At 50.1% G+C, this 21212-nt stretch overlaps 7 protein-coding genes across 7 annotated transcripts; 4 read left to right on the top strand and 3 right to left on the bottom strand.

Annotated features, from left to right (window-relative positions):
- Positions 1-588: 588 nt before the first annotated feature.
- Positions 589-3824, bottom strand: TGAM01_v201712 (hypothetical protein; the record flags this gene model as incomplete). Its single annotated transcript, XM_018807267.2, has 4 exons — positions 589-676; positions 875-1044; positions 1182-3268; positions 3356-3824. The coding sequence occupies 4 exons, from the start codon at positions 3822-3824 to the stop codon at positions 589-591; spliced, it is 2814 nt and encodes a 937-aa protein (XP_018659601.2).
- A 259-nt stretch (positions 3825-4083) lies between these two features.
- On the top strand, positions 4084-5781 carry TGAM01_v201711 (replication factor A2; the record flags this gene model as incomplete). Its single annotated transcript, XM_018807266.1, has 3 exons — positions 4084-4237; positions 4887-4999; positions 5074-5781. The coding sequence occupies 3 exons, from the start codon at positions 4084-4086 to the stop codon at positions 5779-5781; spliced, it is 975 nt and encodes a 324-aa protein (XP_018659600.1).
- Positions 5782-6143: 362 nt separating this feature from the next.
- Positions 6144-7085, bottom strand: TGAM01_v201710 (acetyltransferase; the record flags this gene model as incomplete). Its single annotated transcript, XM_018807265.1, has 3 exons — positions 6144-6365; positions 6428-6674; positions 6733-7085. The coding sequence occupies 3 exons, from the start codon at positions 7083-7085 to the stop codon at positions 6144-6146; spliced, it is 822 nt and encodes a 273-aa protein (XP_018659599.1).
- Positions 7086-10273: 3188 nt separating this feature from the next.
- TGAM01_v201709 (isopentenyl-diphosphate delta-isomerase) lies at positions 10274-11214 on the bottom strand (the record flags this gene model as incomplete). The annotated part of the gene is made up of 3 exons (XM_018807264.1): positions 10274-10509; positions 10578-10916; positions 11022-11214. 3 exons carry the CDS (start codon positions 11212-11214, stop codon positions 10274-10276), a joined length of 768 nt encoding a protein of 255 aa, XP_018659598.1.
- Positions 11215-12172: 958 nt separating this feature from the next.
- TGAM01_v201708 (actin cytoskeleton-regulatory complex protein END3) lies at positions 12173-13514 on the top strand (the record flags this gene model as incomplete). Its single annotated transcript, XM_018807263.1, has 3 exons — positions 12173-12409; positions 12495-12729; positions 12793-13514. 3 exons carry the CDS (start codon positions 12173-12175, stop codon positions 13512-13514), a joined length of 1194 nt encoding a protein of 397 aa, XP_018659597.1.
- A 610-nt stretch (positions 13515-14124) lies between these two features.
- TGAM01_v201707 (hypothetical protein) lies at positions 14125-14665 on the top strand (the record flags this gene model as incomplete). Its single annotated transcript, XM_018807262.1, has 3 exons — positions 14125-14221; positions 14371-14438; positions 14522-14665. 3 exons carry the CDS (start codon positions 14125-14127, stop codon positions 14663-14665), a joined length of 309 nt encoding a protein of 102 aa, XP_018659596.1.
- Positions 14666-17164: 2499 nt separating this feature from the next.
- TGAM01_v201706 (hypothetical protein) lies at positions 17165-21031 on the top strand (the record flags this gene model as incomplete). The annotated part of the gene is made up of 11 exons (XM_024548824.1): positions 17165-17231; positions 17320-18293; positions 18332-18530; positions 18588-18944; positions 19011-19131; positions 19191-19262; positions 19319-19369; positions 19429-19493; positions 19559-20264; positions 20336-20716; positions 20791-21031. The coding sequence occupies 11 exons, from the start codon at positions 17165-17167 to the stop codon at positions 21029-21031; spliced, it is 3234 nt and encodes a 1077-aa protein (XP_024406435.1).
- Positions 21032-21212: the final 181 nt, after the last annotated feature.

Raw genomic sequence — 21212 nt, 5'->3', positions numbered from 1 at the left:
GATCGGAAGAGGGATCGGAAGAGCGGCGTGTTGGGAAATGGTTCTTTTTTTTTTTTTTTTTTTTTTTTTTTTTTTTTTTTTTTTTTTTTTTTTTTTTTGACGCAGAAGAATATACAAGGGTTCTCAAACAACAGAGCTCAATACGCAGCTCGCTTCCTGTGGCGCGAGGATGCAGTGACAGCATCGCACAAAAGCCCGCTGGGAAGAGGAGGTACGTGAAGAACGCTACCTATCGCTGTAAATGGAAAGATAGAAAGGAAAAAACCTCGAACACTCTTATCCCGCAATCCCGATTGCCGGATCGACGTAGAGACAGATGATATACAAGTACTAGTATTTGGATATTATTGTCTTAAATCAAGAGCTATCGCTTGTAGCAGACATAGCGTACGATACCAAAGATCTGTATGATCTGATCAATGTCTTGTCTCAGATCTGATACATTTCAAGACTATGCCACGCTCCCAGCTCCCTTTTTTATATATATATGACGCTGGATTAGGGTTACAACAAGGGTGCCTGATCAAATGCAAGACACAAGGACAGAATTCCGGGACGCCAGCAGACAAAGCAAACTAGTAGTAATCCTTATAGACGACTCTCGATGCCAGCGTACTGGTGATCTTCGGCCCAGTGGGAATCAGGCCAGACCAGTCGGATCGCATCCCAAATGTGGCTATTTTACCATTGAAGTTAGTAACACTGCTTCTCTCATAGCATTTTTTTCTAACCCTTTTTGGTGGTGATGATGATATGGGGAAGCAAGATGCATCTTTGAATGCAAGCCAGTACAGTCAAGAGATATAAGTGTGTAAGAGTGGAAGTTTGAGGAGGGGGCAGAAGCACAGAGAGGGACAGAAAGAATTTGACTCACTTTACATGGAGTATCTCTAGGCCATCCTTGACTTCCTGAGGAAGATCCTTGGCGTCCTTGCGGTTCTGTGCTGGGAGTAGCACCGTCTTAACCCCCGCTCGGAGGGCACCGATGAGTTTTTCCTTGATACCTCCGACAGCGGTGACTCGGCCGCGGAGGGATATCTCGCCCTGTGTTTCCATGTCACGTCAGCCTATATCAGTCAAGGTTGGTGTACGGGGGAGAAGGGGGAAAGAAGGAGGGGTTTTGGGTTGTTGGGCAGAGACTGCTTGGATTTGGGTAATGATGAAAGGGGAAAAGAGCGTACCGTCATAGCCATCGTAGGTGGCACTGGTTTGCCAGAGAATAGTGAGATCAAGGCAATGGCCTGGCCGATACCACTGCTGGGTCCATCCTTGGGAATCGCTCCTGAAGGGCAGTGGACGTGAATACTGCGATCCTTCATGATATCGACGTGTGGATCAGAGGTAAGGCTCAGTTCATAGGCATGGGCTTTGACCCAGGTGAGGGCAACTTCAACACTCTCCTTGAGAACGTCGCCCAGCTTGCCCGTAAGCTGTACTCGTCCATTGCCGGGCATGTCAGCAACTTCGATAAAGAGGATGCTGCCGTTGCCACCGGTGCTGTAGGCCACAAGTCCCGTTACAATGCCCGGACGACTGGTCTTCTCGGCGATTTCCTCCTCATACTTCTCAATGCCCAAAATCTGCTCAATGTCATCAAGCGTCAGCTGCGGCCGGTACGTCTCCAGGGCGTTATTGTCTCTCGCCTCTGCGTACTCGACAGCCTTGGCGCGACATACAGAGCCAATTTCACGTTCCAGATTGCGAACCCCTGACTCACGGGTGTACGACTCGATGATTTTGGATACCACCTCCTGGCTGAACTCGACCTGGTCATCCGCCAGTCCGTTGGACCGGAGCTGCTTGGGGATCAGATGCTGGATGGCAATGTGGCGCTTCTCAAGCGTGGTGTAGCCAGGAAGATAGATCATCTCCATGCGGTCCAACAGAGGACCGGGGATGGTGTCCAGGCTGTTGGCGGTGGCGATGAAGAGGACCTTGGACAAATCGACCGGCATGCCGACGTAGTGATCCTGGAAGTTGTGGTTCTGCTCCGGGTCTAGAACCTCGAGCATGGCGGCCGAGGGATCGCCGTGTACACTCGCCGAACCAATCTTGTCAATCTCGTCGAGCAGAAAGACTGGGTTCGCCACACCGACCTTTCTGAGGCCTTGCACGATGAGTCCGGGCATGGCCGCCACGTAAGTCCTCCTGTGGCCACGAATTTCAGCTTCGTCTCTGACACCGCCTAAGGAGATGCGGTGGAACTTGCGGCCCAGAGCAGTTGCAACCGATTTGGCCAGGCTGGTTTTTCCTACGCCGGGGGGTCCGATGAGGAGCATGATGGGCGACTTGTCGACTGTGCGCTTGGACTTGAGCACTTGGAGCTTGGCGAGTTCGGATTCGGACGCCTCTTGTCGACTGGCGTCGTTTTGAGCAACGTCTTCTGCTACTTCGGCGGTGTCGCTGCTCTTGCCGTCGGTGATTGCCTTTTCAGCAACAGCGGCATCAGCTTCGGCCTTGCGAATCTGCTCCTCCATATCGTCATTGATGGACTGCTTCAATCTCAAGACGGCCAGGTACTCGATGAGCCTCCTCTTGACCTTGTCTAGGCCATAGTGGTCGAGATCAAGCTGCCGCCGAGCTTTGGTTAGCGTATCAGCCCCGAGCCGATCATTTGTGGCCGCGGTCCAGGGGATTTCCGATATCGTCTCCAGCCAATTCCTCGTGACCTGGTATTCTTGATTCATGGGCGGCATTCTCTGCAGCCGGCGCAGTTCCCTATCCACGGACTTGGAGGCTTCTTGTGGCAAATTTGCTGCCTGCAGTTTCTTCTTGAGCTCGTCAAGCTCGTTGGCGTCTTGGTCTTCGTTTTGATCGTTCCCTCCTGGAGGTGGCAAAAGCCCCATGCCGGCCATTGGAGGCATCGTATTTGGCCTCCTAGTAGGGTTCTCATTTAATCGATCGATGATTTGGACCGGGACTGTTGTGAATGTAGTAATCTTGAAGTTGTTCTTGATACCGCCAACCTGGCGCTCCAGGAGCTCGATAACCTTGGTGAGCCTGACCTTGATATCCAGGGCGGCTAGGATGCCGAGCTTTTCTTCATGGGTACCATCGAGAAGGTTGGCCATGAAATCAGCCAGCAGCCCAGCCTCCTTCAACTCCCTTCTCATAATGAGCATCTCTAATCGTTTTGTGACGGCGGGTGAGAGAGCAGGGCCGCCTGTGCGCGGGAGCAATGACGAGATGCGTAGGATCGTCACCAGCTCTCTTGAGCGCATTTTTAGCAGGCTGAACAGGTCTTGCAGCTGCTTGTCGGTGACATCGACTGGTTAAAGCAGACTGAGATTAGAAATCCAAGCTCAGACAACCAAAGGAATTCGAATGAGGGGGACATGGGTATGAGACAACCTACCTTCGTCTTCATAGTAAGTCGCCTTGGCCTCGAAGAAAGGACGCTCGCGAACTATTGCGTCCAGTCTAATCCTACTCGTGCCCTCCACGCGCAGTGCGAACTCGCCGGATCCGCGTCCATCGATGCCGACGATCTTGGCAGCGACTCCAAAGCCAAACAGATCGTCCTTCTTTGCGGTGCCCGGGTTGACCGAGTCGACACGGGCACTCTCTGGGTCCTCGCCATTGGTGATGAGCAGCTGGCCGTCCGGGCCGACCAGCGGGGAAGACACCGGCACACACGCTATCGGGATGGAATCGATGCGGCCATCCGGGCCCTTTGATGCGGCGAGCTCGTAGACGTAGGCGAGAAGGGCCGGCAGGTCGGGGCGGCTAGAGTTGACGGTGACGCGGTAGGCGAGGCCGGGGAGCAGGACAGTCCCGCGAGGGAGAGGAATCAGCGGGAGGGTCGCGGTCTGGGATCTCCCCATGGCGGATGCGGATGTGGATGTGACGATTGCGTGTTGGTGATGTTGGGGTTGGTGTTGATGAGGGCGCAGACAGAAACACAGGAGCAAGTCAACGCAACGCTATCGCTATGAACGTGGCAAGGAGATCAAGAGAAGAAAAGAAAAGAATAAAGACAGTGGCCCGGGTATTAATTGGTGGCCGTGGGAAGACTTGTGTAGAACACGGTGGAAAGGCGACTTTGTTGTTGATGTCAACCCCGGCTTATGCGATCAAGCGATCATGCTCCGTGGTTTGACTGGCAGCGTTCCCGGCCACCCAGTTCGAGTCAGGCAGGCTATTATGCGAACCCCGGCTGGAATTCTTGCCGAGGCTGAAGATGCGGAGCGCTTATTGGCCGGCGCTGTTGGAGATGCCGTGCGGGAATCTCGTGACGGTGCTATTGATTTATATATGCCTGCTTAGATGATAATTGATTAGAAAAATGAGATAGCAGTTCATAATTGGTTGAAGGATGAGCTGTGTGAGATGGGTCTTGAAAGCAGCATTTCATTGAATCGCACAATAGAATGTGGTGTTGATACAGTGAGTGCCTTGCATGTAGGTCCATGTAGGTATTACAGCGAGCCACTATGCATGCGCTACAGTACCTACTACCTACGTATCTACTATGTCGTACCGAGGGTAAAAGTCTCCAACTTCTAGATTGGGATTATTCTACGCATCTCGAATCTGAGCAGGTATCTGATTACAAACAAGCCACGTGCATTTGGGTCAATTTTTGATTATTGCAAAGGCAATAGAGTAGAGGTCAACGATTGCTACATTCAAAAAAAAAATTACCGTAAAGTCATGTAAAGGCACTACGGTACCTGGATTCAGCTGCTGAGTCAGCCCACTGCTCGTGCTCGTGCTCACGCTCGTGCCTAGCTTGTCGCGGGGCAAAATCCATTAAACAGGGCGCGCTTCAAACGCGTCTCCCACTTTCGAGAAAAGCCAGCGTTCACCACATCACTGTCGCCGTAATGTGTAAGGCAAACCCCATTTGTATTTTTGACTACTTTGTGCTCATTTCTTTCTTACAGCTGCCTACGACGGATACTCCAAAACTAGCTACGGCGCCCAAGGCGGCGATGATTCTGGCGGCTTCTTCGCTGGAGGGGGTTCACAGCAAGGCAGCCAAGGTGGTGGCGGCAAGGTCAGCTCAGTGCTTCCTCGTTTGATGTTGCGTACACCCGGAGTCTCAAGGCTGACGTATCCCGAGTTCAACAGTCATACCAGGATGAATCATTACGACCCTTGACAATCAAGCAAATCCTCGACGCAGAGGAGCCGTACTCTGGTGCAGAATTCAAAGTGGACGGCACTCCCATCACACAAATCACATTCGTCGGCCAAGTCCGCAGCATAAACCCACAGCAGACCAACCTGACAATCCGGGTCGACGACGGCACAGGGCAGATTGACGTCAAGAAGTGGATCGACGCAGACAAGCAAGGCGACGCAGAACCCGGCTTCGAGATTGATTCACACATCCGCGTATGGGGCCGCCTAAAGTCCTTTTCCAATAAGCGACACGTTGGAGCCCACGTCATCCGGCCAGTGACAGACTTCAACGAGGTCAACTACCACCTGCTGGAGGCAACCTACGTGCATCTAGTAAACACCCAAGGCCCTGCCGGTGCAGGAGGAAACGCCAACGGAGATAGCATGTTCGTTGACGGCGGCGACGGCTTCAATGCCGGCGCTGGTGGCGCCCAACTCCCCAGCAAGCTCTCTGGATGCAGCGCTGCTGCTAAGAAAGTATACAGCTACTTGAACGACACACCTGGGGGCAACGACGGAATGCATCTGAGCAACATTACGGGAGGGACGGGCATGGGAATGCGGGAAGTCATCACTGCGGCAGACGAGCTTTTGGGACAGGGCCTGATATATACAACTGTGGATGACGAGACATGGGCGATTTTAGATTACTAGGAGCAGTTTGACACCGACGCAAAATCTTTTCTTTGATATATAATACCTAGTGTACGGTAGAGACAGGATTTGGTCAAGTGAGTTGAAAAAGGTATCTCACTTAACAGGATGACAAAAACAGCAACAAGCAATAACGAACGTACGTTAAAATACAAAATCTGTCCAAACTCAAGCTTACTTCAACGCATGATGACATTAATGAGCGACTGAGCAACCGATTTCCATGCCACGCAACATTCAAATTCAAAAGAGCCATGTGAAGGAGAGAACGAAACAGAAGGGGGTTCAAACTTATCAACAATCTTGTCATCCTCACATTTCTCATACCAAACGAAGCTGAAGTAGCCAACTTCACGCAGACATTAGACCTTGACAGTCTCAATCTGGTCCAGCGTTGGCAACACTTCTTCGACTACTTTGGCTGCTACGGCTACTGGCTCGCGCACCATGATGTACAGCGGCACAGGCACCGGTCCTCTCTTGAAGGAGATTTCCTTGCGGTACTTGAAGCCGAAGCGCTCGTAGTAGCTGATATTTTCGCTGGAGCTGGATTCGAGGTACATGGCGCGGTTCTCGGTATCAGCCTATGCGGAATGGTTAACTCTTCAGTCTCGTCTATCCCTTTATATACAGAGATCCCGCTCACCTTTGCGGCCATGTCCATGATGAGCTTCTTGGCATAGCCTTTGCCCCTGGCGCTGGGCTTGGTTCCGATATAAGCAAGGTAATAGTACTCACGGTCTCCCATGACTTCGTCCATTGTCTCGTGCAGGAGAGGCAGCACATCTTCATAGTAGCGCTTGCGGCCCTCTGAGCCAAGCTGGTAATAGAGGCGCCACATGCCGCTTCGGAAGATGGTCCACCAGTCATCCATGTGCATCCCAGGAGGCATCCTAAGGCGAGTTCATCAGCATGGTATATCCCACGACGAGAGTATAAGACAGAACTCACCACAACGCCACGCAATCATAGTCCGGGCCAATGGTTGTGACCAGGCCGCTGTAGCAATGGGCGGACACCAGATACGTCATGATGTGGACGTGAAGCTTCCATTTGGTTTCGTCCGAGTAACGATCCGTTTCGTCGCCGTCGAGGAGATACATGCTCAAAGCATCGGCGGCGAAGGCGTGGGCGAGTGAGACTCCCGCCTGCTCGCACTCAGTCAGGCCAATCTTGCGGACAGACTTTTCCCAGGACTGAGGGACGAGAGAGCGGCGGCGGTCCACGATGGCCGTTGCGGCGGCAGTGGAGGCGACAGTGGTCGTGATGGTATCAACGGCGGTTTTGCTTATAACGTGCGCCATGTTGGGCTAAAGGTATTGATTTTATGATTTTCTTTTTGCTTATTTGTTTTGTCTTTTCTTGATTTTAGAGTTGCTGATTTCACTCTTTCCATTCACTCAATACTTCCTGTATATGTGGAAACCGCATCGAAAGAGGCGCTTGGTTTAGTAATGATCATGAATTGATTCAGATGGGGACTCTGTACGAGTTCTACTCACGTATTATATTATGGGCACTATCGCCGGTATGGACTCTTGAGAGTTGTGATCTCGAGATGGGCATAAACCTGGAGGGGTGTTGCAGGCAATTGAGACAGTCGCGTAGGTCAACCGACATCAATGTGGATTTTAAGGCCCCAGGACCGTCAAGTTTGAAGATATAGGGGGTATGGAAGAGAGAGATGGAGAAAGGGAGAAATAAGCCGAGTTGAGCAGTATATGTTGGGTGAATATCGATGGGTTTGTTTTAGTAGTTGTTGGAGCTCAAGAAAAGGTGGAGGGCGAAGATGCGTGCTGTGATGAATAACCAGTCAAGTAACCAGTCAAGCAATCAATCACTTCACTGACGACGACCCAGATGGATATCGTCTATGCAGAGGGTGAAGAATGGAGACGGAGACCACAATTGGACGAGGATTTGTGAGAGCAGTGATGATGTTGACCAATAGTCAGAGTAAAGTGCGTCAAGAGCAGTAGTTGAAGCAGGCGACTTCTTCTAACACAAGATCCAAAGAGGGGAATACAAAAAGGATAGCCTCGTTCCCAAGCCCTCAGTATGGATGACCTAGGCCCAGTTTTGAGTCTTTCTCTTTTCCCTTCCCCGTTCCTTTAACCTCTCTTGTTATTTCTTGTTAGCCTTATATCCGGCAGTGGGTTAAAGTGTTGCTATTCTTGGCGAGATGCTGTCGTGTAGGCAGACTGTTTACCAGATCGGAGTTAGATCAGATCGAAGAAAAAAGTCCCCAGGTGAAGCAAGAGGTGGAAAAGGAAGAGAAAGAAGGGTTACTTTGTCTGCTAAGATGGGGGGTTTTGTAGGGATCTGACGCGGATCTGCACCCTGCTACGAAATCGTCGTTTTACGGACTAACACACACGCAAACCACTGGAATAGGAGTTACGACTAACACCACTAGATTACTTGTCTCTGCGGCCGCTAGCAAAGCCATGGCAATGATACGGGAGGAGCAAGGCTCCGATGACACCGGAACGCGGCAACTTGTCCAGAAACAAAGAGATAAGAGCAGCAAGTTATGGCAGCCAAGATCTATGGCGTGTGGACGGCTCCCCACGCTTGGTTGGCCGGGTTTGGCTGAGGGGATCCACGATTGGCGGACCGCCGCGGTCAGGCTTTGGGTCAGATGATACGCCGCCTCGGTCGGGTGGGCTTGACGGTGTGGCCAACGGAGCCTCGGATTTTTGATGATACATGTACCTGTATAGTCTAGTTGCTTCGAGTTGATGCCACTGAGAGCGTCTTTGACAACCCGAAACTACAGCGGGATACAGATACACCTATCTATCGGTATCAGTGACAGTCAATCACAGTCAGATACAGGTACACGCACTTGTACATACATGTACTGTGGAGGCCATCTGCCCATTCACCTCGGAATCTGTTATCTAGATCCCTTCTCTCTCCAACCCCTAAGCCTAACCGCAACAGGCTGCTATCTCGCACCTCTCCGCCGTTGACGCCCATATCAACGCGTGCGGAGTCTGCCGGCGAGCTTGTACTGGATTTGGCGGATGAACCAGAGCGGCCCCGCGCGCCCTGCAGCGGGCCTCAGCGCTAGCAGTTGGTGGATGGGGCCGCCTGGAGCCTCCCCCGGAAAATGGACAATGAGCCACCGGTAAGCCGCTATAGATGGAGAGAGACGATAAAGATGTAGGCTTGAAGCATGAATAGTTCACCGAAATGCCTAGATATTGGCCGTGACTATTCATTGGGCGTTCCAGACTTTCATGATAAGATACATGAATGGGTTAGAGAATGGATATGATGGGAACCCAAACTTTTGTCCATCAATGCGTCCTCGAAACCCCCATTATGTAAAGTGTATGTAAGCTGCTGGAGGGCGTGGGGGATAAAGGCACAGCTGGTTGGCTGCATTTAGATTCTCTCCTTCCCTTATCTGCCGATAATAAACACAATGAGACGGCCAGGCATGCGTGCCGGGTCTCGTGCCAAACGTGTTGCTGATGATGGGATGCCAGACGCGGCATGTATATTGCGGGGAAGGAGAACCTTCTTTGAGGGTTCTGGGGTAATGATGAACTAACGTTTGCATTAAAGAACACATGATAGCCTAAGAATGAATTGCATTCAATCATTGGCGTTATTGTTATATAATAGCGTTGCGGGAATGGCGCTCACATGGAGAACACGGATTTGCATGTGAACGAAACTCTATTGTATGGATTCCACATATACGACATTCTAACCTTGGATTTAGTGCTTGCTTGCCATAGGTAGGAATCGTGTGACACAGGCAAACGAATAGTGTTTGACGATTCCATAGGATATACAGTTGGGCACATAAGCTCAAGGGCTGTTCTTCTCATGAAGTATGGGATAGGTAACTACATGTGGCTAGTTACAGTGTTGACATCATTGATAGTAAAGATGACAAAGAAACTACATCAATCTGATCATGATCATTCTCTCAAGTGCTAGACTATTTTCATTCAGTTCATCCTTAACTTTGTTAACTCTCAAGAAGAGCTGCGCTGTCAGTGGCAAAAGCACGCGAATCTCCTACACATCTCTAGGGTAGCTCATGGCTTTAGACCAAGTTGCAACACAGATATACGAATTCTGATACGAGTACGAGAACGTTTTCAATAAGCCACCTGCGTGTAACAAATCCCAGATTCGAGTTTCATAATCAGAGGTTTCCTGTAATTACGTCGTCGATGCCACGCGATCATCACTGATCCCATATGCACTGGTTCGCGTACTGATATCTTGGTTATGACACTACCGCATCTAATTTTGCTATAAGAAATATTCTAATAGAGATTCTCAACAAATACAAGCAAATCTAGCCGTATATTGAACCCCAATAGCTTCTATCGTCTTTGGTATCATCGTCTTCCTTGGAGAAGAAAAAGAAGAGACGCACATTGTGCCGAATTCGCTCGCTCATCCACATTACGTTTCCTCGCCACACACCTAAGTCGTATTCGTATTCACGTAAACTTAGTACTCCTTACAGCATGCGTCGAATCTCCTGCTCGTTGGTGTACTTCTCCAGACCAGAGTCTAAGCTCTCCCACCACTGGAAGAGCATAGAGTTGCAGATCAGCTTGAACCAGGGGGTAAACTTGAGGCTGGGGTCTTCGAATTGCTTCTTGAGGCTCTCGGGGGTGACGTATTGGACGGCCTGCACTTCATTCTCGTTGGGTTTGAGGTCGACGTTGGCCTTGATGAAGAGGATGTAGTCAACTGTTACAAGAGTACCCGTTAGCTTAAATGTCTTCATTCGAGGGTTGGGAGTTGTTCAAATCTCGTACTCTCGTGCTCGCCCCATTTGCCGTCGCTAGGAGCCTTGTAGTGAATTCGGGTGAGGAAGTGGAAATCCTCAAAGGGGACCTGCTCCTTCTTGATGCCAAGCTCGTGCTCCAGCTTGCGCTGAGCAGCACGCTTCGCTCCAGCAATGGAGTCGACCAGGTTTGCGCCAGTCTCGGTGGGAATGCTCAGAGGGTGCGAGCAACATGTGTTGGTCCACATGTCGGGGAAGGTGATCTTCTCAGTGGCGCGCTGCTGGAGGAGCAGCTCGTTCTTGTCGTTGAAGAGGAAGACGGAAAAGGCACGGTGCAAGAGTCCCTTGTCGATGTTGGTCATCAGGTGGCCTATACGTTGAAGAAGTCGTATTGTTAGCCGACAGAACTGCCATGACCATGCCCCGCCATTTCATGATTCAAGGGGGAGAGAGAGAGAGAGAGAGAGCTTCGTACAAATCTTCTTGCTCGCAGTTCCAATGGGCGCATCGTTCTCGTCTGTGACGATACAGACCTCGTCCATGAGCCTGATTTGCTCCTCGTCGTGGCCCGTCAGTGCCTCGCTGGTGGTATCGATGTCCGGGAAGAGACGAAGCATAGCTTCAGCCGTAATCGGCTGGGCCGTCGTGGTGGTGGTGGTTGTCGACATTGCTGCTTGTTTGTTTGAGATCTAACGATCGTATCTATAGAAAAGAAGAAGAAATCAAAGACGCCGTTTAATTGAAAACAAGAATGGCCACTCGAGACTCCTGCGTGGCGATTGGGTATCAAGCTTAAATAGTGGTATGAAATTATGCCCCGGCAACAAATCCCCGACTGACAATGTCTCCGACAATGTGAAAAGAAAATGGACGCCCCTCTAACTGGATGGACCCTGGACCTTTTCCCCCCTTCTCGGGCTGTCGCGTGGGGCGCAAAGAAAATTAAGTGACTATGATTGGCCAGTTTAAATGATCGACCTGTAGAAGCGTGACGGCTTATCAAAAAATATGCAAGTAGGCCGCTTATACGTCTATGAAACATGTATTGTGTCATGGCACGAGAGCCAAGCCTACCGATTCATAGCACCGAGATATGGATTGACTTATTGGAATATGTAGGTACCTGATGGTCGCGGAAGCAAACTATAAAAATTTCTTACTCAAATTTACCTTTTCTGCAATGGAGAAGCACAGAATGAGCATAGATCGATAGTGTAGCGCCACTCGGGTCCCTGTATTCAAATTCGCATAGCCGAAAAGCGAGGCCCTAGGCTCCGCCAATCCGGGCACAGGCACATGTACCCCGTCCATTCCAGGTAGCGTCCAGGTACAAGGCGCATGTACACGCTCTAAGGTCTCTCCGTACTGGGCATCGCTAGAGGGAACGCCCGTAGCTTCGTCACTCGCTTGCGACTCCTTGCTTCTGCACCCGTTCGCTCACTCTCGTCCCTTGCGGCTGTCTTTGCGCTCTCGCGATTTTTTTGGTGCTCTGCTTGGCGTCACGGTCCTTTTCTTTGCGCCTTTTTCAGTTGCGCCTGGCGACTGCAGATCGAGTCTCGAGAGCTGATTCCAATCAAACACCCCAAGAGCGGCACTCCTCGGATCGATCCGAGAGCTCCAGAGACGATGCCTCCCAAGATTGAGCAGAAGGAAATTGAGACCTACTGGAATATCTTTGTCGACAGAACAGGCGGCGGACAGTTCCTTACTGGAGAACAGGCTGCGCCCGTGCTCAAGAACAGTGGCCTCCGCGATGACCAGCTAGAAAGGGTGTGGGATTTGGCGGACGTGGATAACGATGGAAACCTGGACTTTGAGGAGTTTTGCGTTGCTATGCGGCTTATCTTTGATATCCTAAACGGAGTAAGCCATCTACCCTCTCAAAATACTCGAAGACGCGCTCTCAATGGTGTGGGCTATAAAACTAATGAAGTTCCGCGTTTGCTAGGAATATGCCGACGTACCAAAGACTCTGCCCGACTGGATGATCCCGGAATCGAAAGCCCATCTGGTGCAAGCCACAAAAGCCATCACAGGGAAGCAGCCACAATTTGAGCAAGTCGAAGACGAGGATGACACCCCCGGCCTGAAAGATGGGTTTGAGTGGTATATGAAGCCCGAGGACAAGGCCAAGTACGAGCAGATTTACCAAGAGAATCGGGATATGCGAGGAGAAGTAGCATGTTAGATGACCCCTTTGTGACCTTTGCCAAGATGAGTCGCACCAGATATTAACCCGAATGTAGTCGCATCCCTTGAGGATCTTTACGACTCCCTAGATGTTCCCGATACAGACGTTCGATCTGCTTGGAACCTTATCAACCCCTCTGCGTCCTCCAGCATCAACAAGGACGCATGTCTCGCGTTCCTGCATATTCTCAACAACCGACACGACGGATACCGCATTCCCCGCTCAGTACCTGCCTCACTGCGATCAAGCTTTGAGCGTAACCAGATCGACTACCAGGTTGACAACCAAAGGACAGGAGTCTCGTCACGATGGGCTACGAGGGCAGATGATTCTACAACAACGGGTAAGAAGGCCAAGTTTGGCGACCAGTACTTGACAAGACTCGGACGCAGCGGCTTCAAGACAGCGGGCACCGACTTTTCGACGGAGAAGACAGAAGACTGGGAGGAAGTCAGACTCAAGCGCCAGCTGCAGGATTTGGACGACAAGATGCGAAAGGTAGAGGAGATTGCAGAGAGGCGCAAGGGCGGGAAGCGCGATACCAAACCGGCGCTCGTCAAGAAGGAGCTGGATCAGCTTTTGGACTATAAGCGACGAGAGCTGAGAGACTTGGAAGAGGGCAAAGGCAAGAGCGCCGTAGGCGGAAACCTGAAGAGCATCTCGGATGACTTGGAGACGGTGCGTGAACAGGTGGATGGCCTAGAAGCTCACTTGCGGTCTCGCGAGCAGATCCTGGAGCAGCTGCAGAGGGAGATTGAAGATGAGAAGAGGGGTTAACGAAGGAGAGGAATTGGCGGTGGATGGAGAGAGAGAAGATGTGGGCAGATTCTATATGGAGGGAAACTATTTTTGGGTGTTTTATCTTTTCTTTGTGAGCGTGAACCAGATAGCGAGATTGGTTGATAATGGTTTGCAGATGTAAGGATAGGTAGGTATATATCTGTTTTTGGAAGTGTGCATGCATAGACTGGGAATGCAGGTAATCAAATGAAGTGCAGTTGGTTTTGAACTCATAAGACGTCGCCGAAGTGGAAGGCCTGTGTTTTATTTCTCGCTACAATCGTATATTTCCATTGCGTTGCTCTGTAATTCTAGAAGACTGCGTCTCACGTGAAATGTGAGGATTATCATCATTATCAGGAGCTGCAGCTGATGCATCCGACATGTGATTCTGTGCTCCTCAGCCAAGCCAATCGGTCCCAACAGAGGTTCATGCTCGTCATCTGCCCCTCCTTTTGGGCGTTCCCCCCTTTAGACAGCTAGCTTCATTGGTTTTACCCCGCTGAGCTACCAAGGGGAGCTTCTTTTTCTTGAATCGGACCATACCTTTCTTTCTTCCTTTTCTTTTAATCATACACCGAGAAAAAGAAATAAGTCATCTTTCATCATGTCGGCTCCCGAGTCTCCCGAGTTTTCCAAGGCCCTGGTCGAGGTCAAGCAGTTGACCAAGAAGCCTAGCAACGACGACCTGTTGCGCCTCTACGGTATGCGATGATTTTCCGTTCCCTTAGAAAGAGCTGGAAATGGTTGGAAAGACGACGGAGGCGTTTGTTATGACTATGAGAACAGAAACGTGGAAATGCACAAACATGCAAATGGGGACCTTGTGCTGATTCATTTACGTCTTCTATAGCCCTTTTCAAGATTGGCAAGGGCTTTGAGTTCAAGAAGTCTGACGAGCCTTCACGGTTCTCCTTCGAGGTACGTTGCGCAAACAAGAGCTCTTCTTTCCCAACTTGTTGCATTCTTTTTTCTAATACTAACTCTTTCATCTTCTTTTGCAGGCCCGCGCCAAGTGGAAGGCCTGGGAGGCCGCCTACGAGGAGGAGGGCATCACCGACCCCGCCGAGGCCCAGAAGAAGTACGTCGAGCTGGTCGAGGAGCTCAAGGTCAAGTACGAGTTTGACGCCAACAAGACTCCCGAGTAAATCGCCCTTATTTTATAAGCGAAAGAAGGGAATGATGCATGGCGGATGTTTACACGAAGCAAGACGCAACGTTGCTAGAGAGAGCACCTGTGGGATAGAATGCCATAGAGCGTAAAGAAGCTTTGAAATAAATCTGTTAAAACCACGTGGATATTTTTTTTTTCTTCTAAATATTCGTTTCTTTTTGGGCGCTGATGTGTACTACGATATGTAGATGATGTTTGTAGATTACCTGTTTCCTGCTACAAATCGGTTTGCCTCGGTACGGTTGGCGCCGGACCAACGTCTATAATTGAGGCTGGTTCTATGCGGCTGAAAACGCGCGTACAGAGCTAGCTATTGCTGGAAGTGTTTAATTCAGCTGCTGTAAGGAGCAATGTAGACAGCGGTAGAAATAATTTGCTTCGAGATCGACTGCATCATAACGTGTGCCTTTGTTGTTGACTTCAATAGTTGAGAGTGTTTATCTTATAACGGGTCCAAGTAAAGATACTAGTCTTGGCGCCAGTTGAGCTCAATTGCATTGACTCTGCTCCCAGACCAAGGAAAATGCGCAAATAGCACGCCCGTCAGTAGTATCTCATAGGTCTTTGAAACGATATCAGAACCATTGCCTGAAACGGCAGGTAATATTGGGCCTTGCCTCGACAAAAGATCTTTGTCGCTACCGCGGATTAGGTGTAGCAGCGCCGAGATAGCTGCTGATAACATGAATGCAATATTAGCCGGCAATCCTTCAATTCCCATTTAGGCCCAGCTTACACGCGCTTAAAAGCAGCTCATCCCCCATTTCCTCGATCGGCTTTGTTTTCTTCATCTTCACCTTTATTTTTTTCAACCGAAGTAAAATTGACATCTTGCTTCATCATGAATATATCTTCCATCCCCCTCTGCGCCCCCACCGCAGACGCTGCCTTTGGCCCTGTCGTCGACGCCGCCTGTCGCGATGGCTTCGACTTCACCCTCGTCTTTGAGCAGTCCATCTTTGTGCTTCTGCCCGCTGCGATGCTCGTCCTCATGGCGCCGCTGCGGCTTTTTCAACTGCGTAAGTCGCCGATCAAAGTGGTCGACCAAGCGTCGCGTGTGATCAAGCTGGTAAGTCGCTTAACCGCCAGATACGCTCCCACGAAGGCATCAAAACAGAAACTCATTGCCTCCGTCCCCTCCTCTGTGTTCTACAGTCCGTCACAGGCTGCCTCGCTGCTCTCCAGCTGGTCCTCATCGCGCTCTGGGCAACTCACCATGGACCGGCGCGTCTCAACAGCGTGTCCGTTGCCGCGGCAAGTATCTCCTTCATCTCCAGCCTCATGGCCTGCGCCCTCTCGTATTATGAACATGCCAGATCCCTCCACCCCTCCTCACTCTTGAATCTCTTCTTGCTCGCGTCTCTGCTGCTCGATGCTGCTGTCCTGCGCACCGTGTGGATCGCCCTCTCTGCGACGTCCATCCAGGCTGTTCTCACAGCGTCTTTTGCTCTCAAGACGGCACTGCTGGTTCTCGAGGCACGAGAAAAGGCGAGCCACGTTGTTGGCCGGCCGACACTCGCCCCGGAAGAGACGTCCGGTTTGTACAGCCGGGCCGTGTTCGCGTGGGTGGCTCCACTTCTCCGGACGGGCTTCCGGCGTCTGCTGCGGCCGGCGGACTTGTTTCCGCTGGACGAGGAGATGAGCGTCTCGAGCTTGAGCGAGAGGTTTTGGTGGCACTGGCGGAAAGGTTGGTGCTTTACCCTCTTCTCTCCCAATTCCCTATTAGATAGTCGTAAAAGAATACAATACAAGACATACGTCACTTTAAATTATAAATCGTAGAACGCTCAACAGAGCTGAAGCTTTGTCGAGCCCATCAACCTTTACTAACTCGATGGAAATCTGCTCTCTATCCAGCATCTCCCTCAACCCAGGCGAGCAAGCATCGTCTCGTTTTATGCTGCATCGCTTCCCTTCGCTCTGCTCTCTTCTCTGTCATTGTCCCACGGCTTGCCCTGCTCGCTTTTACCATCTGCCAGCCCCTGGTCCTGACCCGCTTTCTCGGCTTTCTCAACGACGAGTCGCAGTCTGTGAACGTTGGCTACGGGCTCGTTGGCGCCTATGGACTCGTGTACATTGGTATTGCAGCCACGCAGGCTCTTTACTGGCATCAAAACGGCCGGTGCGTGACGATGCTCCGAGGAATCCTCGTTTCGGCGGTGTTTTCCAAGGTTACGGAAGTGAGCGTCGATGTGGTTGACGATTCTGCCGCCTTGACTCTCATGTCTTCTGATGTAAGTTGCCATGTGCTGATATCCGTCTTTTGCTTCCATTGTTAAAACGTGTGCTAAGATAACAACCTCTTGCTTTGTTGGTGCAACAGGTCGATGTCATTGGCCGTGCTATGAGAGAGATTCACGAATTCTGGGCCAATATCATCCAAATTGCCATTGCGACATGGCTCTTGAGCCAACAGATTGGATATGCGGCGGCAGGGCCTATCATCATATCTGCTATCTCGTTGGTAGCGACTATGCTTGTTTCACCTCTTGCGAAGAAGTATCGCGTTGGCTGGCTGGAGAAGACTCAAAAGCGAGTTGGTAAGTTTTATAGGCGACGTTTGATCAATTGCCCATCTTTCTCTATGCAGTTCTTAGTTGTGCAGATGAGTTTTCTAAACATTTTCAGGAATCACTTCTGCCATGATTGGCCACATCAAGAGCATCAAAATGTCCGGTCTCTCCAAGCATCTATCCGACACCATTGCCGCTCTCCGCGTTCAAGAAATCGCCGCTTCCAAGCCCTTTAGAGTAATGAGCGCTGTGACATCTTCAGTTGCGCAAGTGCCGCTGCTCTTATCTCCAGTCCTTGCCTTTGGCATGTTTCAAGGCATTACAGCGGCAACAGGTCAAGTACTCGACCCGACGAGAATGTTTGCCGCGCTGTCACTTATCACGCTACTCGCCCAGCCTCTGTTTTGGGTTTTTGAGGTGGTTCTTGATTTAAGTGCTGCTTTTGGTGCTTTTGATCGTATTCAAAGCTTCTTGGTCAAGTCTACTCGAGATGAGTATCGGATGATCGAGGTGGCCAATACTGATACCTCAACTGCGGTGATTGGTGAAGAGGCTGGTTTGATCGAGCTTCAGAACTTTAGGCTTCTTGCTTCTCATAGTATATCGTCAAATACTTCGCACAACTTGACAGCCGCCATCGACGTTGAGGATGCTACATTTGACTGCTCGCCAGATCGATCTATTCTGAGCAATGTCACCTTCACCCTTAGCAGCGGCCAGTTTGCTCTCGTAATAGGCCCCGTTGCATCTGGCAAGACAACATTGCTCAAAGGTCTCTTGGGAGAGGTACCTCATTCTAAAGGAAAGGTTTATATGGTTAGAGGCCGTCTTTCTTGGTGTGAACAAACTCCTTGGATCATGGTAAGCAATTTACAATTCTCTCACGAGGAAAAGAGTCAAGCTCAACATATCCAGAATCAAACAATCCGAGACAACATCCTAGGATACTCTCATTTTGACCAAGACCTATATGACCAAACCGTTAAAGCGTGCGAGCTTGAAGAAGACTTTAGGCAGCTCCCTCAGGGCGACTTCACCGTTGTGGGTAGCAAGGGACTTGCTCTTAGTGGCGGCCAGAAGCAACGTGTGGTGAGTTAATCTAGAATAACTTCCCGCAAACCGAAAAGAAAGATCATCTGATTCCGTTATTTTCTTGCAAGGCGCTGGCTAGAGCCGTCTATTCTCGACCGCAAATCGCTCTATTCGACGACATCTTTAGCGGATTAGACAATGCTACCTCGCAACGCATCTTCAAGAATTTGTTCTCCTCCAATATTGGGCTGCTGAGAAAATGGAAGACAACTATTCTTTTGGCTACGCAATCAGGTTCGTTTGCAGCTTTGCTGCCTCGTGAAAGACTATATGCTAATGTGGCCTTTTAAGTCGACTTCCTCACATCCGCAGACCACATCATTGCTCTAGGCCGCGAAGGCAAGATTGTAGAGCAAGGATCTTTCGAAACGCTCTCAACTGCGGGTGGATACGTTCAGTCTTTAAAGGAGAACAAGTCTATCTCTGTTACTGACGCTGGCCAGGATGAGATATCCTCCGAGTCTGCAGCTGAACCCTCTGTACCAAAGGTTGAATACAAAGCGAAGCAGATTGAAGCCAAGGACGATAAGCGTAGGCAGACAGGAGATTCGACGGTCTACAAGTACTATTTTGGCAGTATTGGGACGCTGTTCATCGTTACCTTGCTTGGCCTTGAAATCATCTGGGCTTTCTTACAGAGCTTTCCAAGTAAGCTGGATGATGACGTTGGTTTTTTCTCTTTGTGATGCTATTTGCTGACGAAAAAAATAACAGCTGTTTGGCTAGAATTCTGGTCAGATTCAAATGCACAAGGACATAATCGACCAGGCTTATATCTCGGAGTCTACGCCGTCTTGCAAGTAGTTGGCATCTTCTGGTTTGCCTTGCTCATATGGTAAGTAAATAACTGTCAACGTATCCTCCGAAAAGGTTTCCAAGGATTAACGGACAAAGGTTCGTTCTCGTTACCATTGCAGCAAAGTCTGGACTATCTCTTCACCACAGGCTTCTCTCAGCAGTCATTAGGTACGTTCATTTCTCGTAGCTTCCATGAGATACACCCCCAAAGCTCATCATTTTAGTGCACCATTATCGCTCTTCACGACCACCGACTTGGGGGCTATTACTACGAGGTAGGCGACTTAATCTCTTTTTTTTATGAAAGTCTAGAATGCTCACATCAGTCATCTAGATTCTCCCAAGATATTGGCATTCTAGACAATAACCTTCCGCTCGCCCTCGTGATAACAATAGCAAGTTAGTAAAACCTCAACTATCTATATACATATCTACGAGTACTAAGTTGAACGCACCATAAATAGGCTTCTTCGGAGTCCTCGCTAGAGCAGGCCTTCTCGCTGCCTCATCCTACTACGTAGCCATCAGCTTCCCCTTTCTCGCAGCGTTATACTACTTCCTCCAGCGTGGCTACCTCCGCACATCACGACAGCTTCGTCTTCTCGATCTCGAAGAAAAAGCCCCCGTCTACACGCAGTTCATGGAGACACTCTCCGGGATTTCCACCATCCGGGCCTTTGGATGGCAAAAACAAGCCATCTTGAAGAACCACCAATTAGTCGACCGGTCTCAGCGGCCCTTTTATCTGCTCATCATGGTCCAGCGCTGGCTTGTCCTCGTGCTCGATCTCATCACCACGGCACTCGCTCTCCTCGTTGTTGGTTTTGCCGTCAAACTTCGCGGTTCCGTCTCAGTTGGACTCGCCGGTGTATCTCTAGTCCAGCTCATTTCCATGAGCGAAACGCTCAACATGCTCATCCAATTCTGGACTTCTATTGAGACTTCTATCGGGGCTGTTGCTCGTATCAAGCAATTTGCAGAGGAGACCCCAAACGAGAGTCTTTGGGGAGAGAATCAAGAGCCGCCTGTCGACTGGCCTAACCGAGGACATGTTGTCATACGTGACCTTGAAGCGTCGTATGGCGATAATGGTGATATCAAGGCTCTCGATGGCGTTACCCTGGATTTGAAGCCTGGCGAAAAAGTTGGAGTGTGTGGGCGTACAGGAAGGTATGTTTAACCCTCCACCTCTCTTTTAGGTCCCTGTTTCTACAGCTAATGTCAAATACATTTCTTAACAGTGGAAAATCATCTCTTCTTCTCAGCATCCTCCGCCTACTCGACCCCTCTTCTGGTACTCTAAGCATTGATTCCATTCCCTTGAACACCATCTCCCGGGAAGTTATCCGCTCTCGTCTTATCACCGTAGCTCAAGACCAATTCGTCCTCCCCGGCACGATACGCCAAAATATCGATCCTTCGTCCTCATATCCTCAAGGTGCCATTATTGAAGCTCTCCAAGCAGTCAATTTATGGAACGTAATCGACGCACGAGGTGGCCTTGATGCTACTTTCGAAGAGGATATGCTTAGCCATGGGCAGAAGCAGTTGTTTTTCCTTGCGAGAGCTGTGTTGAAGAAAGATTGCGGCAAAGTTGTGCTCCTTGACGAGGCTAGCAGTAGGTAAGTATTATTAACTCATAGCCACTCATCCAAACCATTGAAATCTGGGCGACTAACAGAATAACAAATGACAGCTTAGATAAAGAAACCGAGCAACTGGTCCGCACCACCATCAATACGCATTTCAAGAACCACACCGTTATCTCCATCGCCCATCATCTCGCGACAATTCTCGATTTCGACCGCGTCGTGGTCATGGAGAAGGGCCGCGTTGTTGAAGTTGGATCACCACGAGAGCTCTTGCAGTCCCCTGGCCGCAGCAGATTTAAAGCTCTGTGGGAGGCAAATAGCCGTGGAGCTATCGATGGAGAATAGGCGTACCGTTGGCGAGGCTATGTGAGTGAGAGTGCATCAAAGGCTTGCTCCTCTATTTGCTCGGTAAACAAAGCGTTTATCGACTGACCTGACTAGCTCAACCTGGTAGGTATAAAAAACAATAACGATTTCCATTGATCGTACAATACTTTTTATTCTAGGTACATGCCGTCCACGTCGT

Source organism: Trichoderma gamsii (genome assembly GCF_001481775.2).
Source record: "Trichoderma gamsii strain T6085 chromosome Unknown Scaffold_4.2, whole genome shotgun sequence".
NCBI classification, from domain to species: domain Eukaryota; kingdom Fungi; phylum Ascomycota; class Sordariomycetes; order Hypocreales; family Hypocreaceae; genus Trichoderma; species Trichoderma gamsii.
The sequence above is the reverse complement of the archived record's forward strand: the minus strand, read 5'-3'. Positions and strand labels throughout refer to the sequence as shown.